This window comes from Gopherus flavomarginatus, chromosome 1, assembly GCF_025201925.1.
Source record: "Gopherus flavomarginatus isolate rGopFla2 chromosome 1, rGopFla2.mat.asm, whole genome shotgun sequence".
Classification (NCBI taxonomy): domain Eukaryota; kingdom Metazoa; phylum Chordata; order Testudines; family Testudinidae; genus Gopherus; species Gopherus flavomarginatus.
Window position 1 is genome coordinate 374,625,207 of NC_066617.1, and position 3,502 is coordinate 374,628,708.

A 3,502-nucleotide genomic window follows, 5' to 3' on the forward strand; every position below is an offset into this window, starting at 1 on the left:
CGGCCATCCAAGGCCAGATCAAATCTACAGACCGACAGGAGCTGGTCCAAGGCCTACCGAGTCACACCCAGTGACTCTTCCCCGGGGAACAAACTGAGATCCAGCTGACCAAACCTGGTCCAGCTGACCTAGAAAACTGAGATCCGGCTGACCAAACCTAGTCCAGCTGACCTGAAAAAATCTGGATTAAACAGAACCAATTTAAAGGGCATCTGGCGTGTCTGATGGAAAAAAAGAGTTTAGATCCAGCTTATAACTCACCCAAATCCTGAGTCTACGGATCAGTCCTTCACCAACAACCCACAACAGAAATTTCTAAAGGTCTCTTACCTCTCAGATGGGCGCAGGGTTTGGTAGGAAACTGCCCGCTGTCTTCTGATTTGGGGAAGTCATCTGTGGATCCCAGACAAGCCCCAATCCAAATATCTGTATATCAAAATCAACCATGCTGTCAATTTTCCACAACAGGACGCAGGCCTTGGCTACGGAATGGGGGACTAAGGCCAGCAAAGCTGTGACCCAGAGAAGGATTCAGGAGTTCTCATATCTTTGTGGGGGGTGCCTTAGCCAAACACAAGTTATTGGGCTGAATACAGAGGTGATGAGTTGAAATTCTAGGGCTTGTTTAAACACTGAATCACCATGTTTGCATTGGGATGGTGTTGGGGGGTGTTTGCTGCCCGAGCCATGTCCTCTTAGGGTGGATCTCCAGGTCAAGGAATCCCATGATGACACAGTAAAAGCCACCCCTGCTCGTGTTCTGGGCTCTGCGGAGGAGGGCCTTGAAATTTCTGTGCTGTCCCCCTGAGGAGACTTTTTCCTGACTTCCATGTTGACCCCAAAGTGTGCTCCTTTGCCAATGAAGAAACTGAGGAGGAAAGAAACTCTCCCAAGATGACACAGCAGGTCAGTGCCAGAATGAACACTAGAGCTCCCTTCTCCCAGTATGCAGCACAGTGCACTTCCCCTGGCTGTATGGCATGTCCACCTCAGCTGCTGCTCTCCTTGGCCATGGAGAGTGCAACTCAGATGCAGCTTGTCACAGAGGAGCACACACCGTGCTCTTGCTCTCACCACGTGATTTTACCTTTTTGCTTTCTTGTTTTGCTGTTTCCTTTCAACTTAGAAAAGACTCACTCAGTCTGGCTGTTTTCTGTGGCAGGGCGCTGTGCTGTTGCAGACGTGTGCCCACGATAATAGAGAGACAAACTAGGAGAGGAAATAGCTTTCATGGGACCCAAATTCTGTTGACGGGAGAGACCAGTTTTCGACCTTATGCAGCGGAAGTACATAATAAAAACATCCCTATAGTTCAAATGAAAACTTGGGTTTAATTTCCAAGTCCCAAAGCATTTTCTGTGTCCTGCTTTAGCTCAGCACGGAGCTTCTCCTGCACCACTGATGAAACACATTGATCACCCATTTCAGGATCTCTTTTCTGGTCACCCCATAAACGATGGGGTTTAACATGGGGGGAATGAGTACATAGAGGTTGGCCAGTAGGATGAGACTATAACTTGGGATGATGTGCCCAAATCGGTGTGCAAAATAGGAGAAAACAGATGAGATGTAGAACATCAGCATGACACAGAGGTGAGAGCTACAGGTCCGGAGAGACTTGAGCCGGGCGTCCTTGGAGTGGAGCATGAAGACAGCCCTGAGGATCAGCCCATAAGACACAGCAATGAGCACAGCATCCAAACCAATTACTAATATAGCCACAGCTACACCATACCAGACTCTGACTGGGACGTCGTTGCAGGCCACCCGGGCTATGGCCATGTCACAATAGGTGTGAGGCAAGAGGTTGGTTCTGCAGAAATTCAGCTGCTTCAGGACAAAAATGACAGGGAAAATGAAACAGAAACTTCTTGTGACAACTGCCAGCCCCATCTTCCCGATCACAGACTTCGTTAGTATGATGGTGTATCTCAGGGGGTCGCAGATGGCAATGTACCGATCAAACGCCATGGCCAGCAGGATGGCCGACTCGGCAATAAAACTGACATGGATGAAGAACATCTGGGTCAGGCAGGCAGCAAAAGAAATTTCCCCCGCCCTAAACCAGAATACAGCCAGCATCTTGGGCACTGCCATGGTAGATAACAGCAGATCAGCAGCAGCCAACATGGACACGAATAGATACATGGGCTCATGGAGACTCCGTTCTGTTAGTATGATGAATAGTAGGAGAGAGTTCCCAAAAAGTGTCACACTGTACATCAGACAGAACGGGATGGCGATCCAGAATTGAGACTCTTCCGTACCCGGGATGCCGGTCAGGATGTAGGTCCCGGGGGCAAAAAAGGTGTGATTGTCAGCTGGCATCATGCACCATCACTTGGATCTTCTATTCAATTTCCAGGAACTAACAGCAAAAGAGACAATCAGTGGAAGGTGAGTGTCGGCTAGGACTGGACTGCATTTGTTACAGTGTGATTGGTTCACCCGGGGGGGGGCACATGGAACTGGGGTTTCATTGAGCCCTCTGACCCACCAGTCTGTGCTCCCTCTCACACTGTGCTGTTGTGAGAAGCTGCAGACCTGCTCCCCATCTTACACCAGCATCCACACACGCAGGGACACACCCCGCTGCAGTTACATGCAGGCTCTAACCAGCCACTGCATGAACCAACAATAGAGAGGCTGCAGCCAAATTAACCACCAGCTTCCCAGATTCGTACCCCCCACTGGAGTGTAAAACTAAAATGTTACAGTCTTACTCTGCACAGAGAACTGTACAGTGTAAGCTCATAGAATTCGCCCCCTCCCTGAATATGGAAAGGAATATACAACAGCCTCTGCCAGTCGAGCTATGATTTTCCCAGGCACTTCATTCCAACTCACTAGTGTAGATAAAGCCAAAGCAAGTTTATTAAGTACCAAAATAGATTTTAAGTGATTATAAGTGATACCAAGCAGATCAAAGCAGATTACCTAGCAAATAAACAAAAATGCAACCTAAGATTCATATAAAATCTTAAAATATCTTTCTTGTAGTTAAAAAACTTGTTCTGTTATAATGTAAAGCAGTGAGCTTTGACTGGCGTGCTTGGGGAAAATCTCGGCTTGGATAACCCAAGTGTGCATGGTTCTCTTCAGATGGAGGGAGAGGCCTACTGGGTATTAAACACACAGACTGCCCAGATTTGACCAGGGCAGGATGGTACTGCTCTGGGGTCCTAGCCTGGACAGCTGGTGGTTAAAGAGTCTGTGTCCAATTGCAGCTGGATGTTTCTCTACCTGTGTGAATGCTGGTGAAAGTGCAGGCAGGAGGGCTTTGCAGCTTGTCAGAGCAGTACAGAGTGAGAGGGAGTCCAGGCTGGGGGGTCAGTGGGCTCTGTGGTACCCCAGTTCCAGATAGTACTCTGGGGGGAATCCGTCACAATCATTATCAAAGCAGCACTTACAATTGGTTGCTCCTGGATTATACAGTTTGTACATTTACGGCTATGCTGTTTGAAGCCAGCTAATTTCTGCCAAATGGAATGGACCCAGTCCT

At 48.4% G+C, this 3,502-nt stretch overlaps 1 protein-coding gene across 1 annotated transcript; it reads right to left on the reverse strand.

Annotated features, from left to right (window-relative positions):
- Window positions 1-1,368: 1,368 nt before the first annotated feature.
- On the reverse strand, window positions 1,369-2,223 carry LOC127044497 (olfactory receptor 52B2-like). The gene has a single exon (XM_050939480.1). The coding sequence runs from the start codon at window positions 2,221-2,223 to the stop codon at window positions 1,369-1,371; it is 855 nt and encodes a 284-aa protein (XP_050795437.1).
- Between the last annotated feature and the right edge of the window lie 1,279 nt (window positions 2,224-3,502).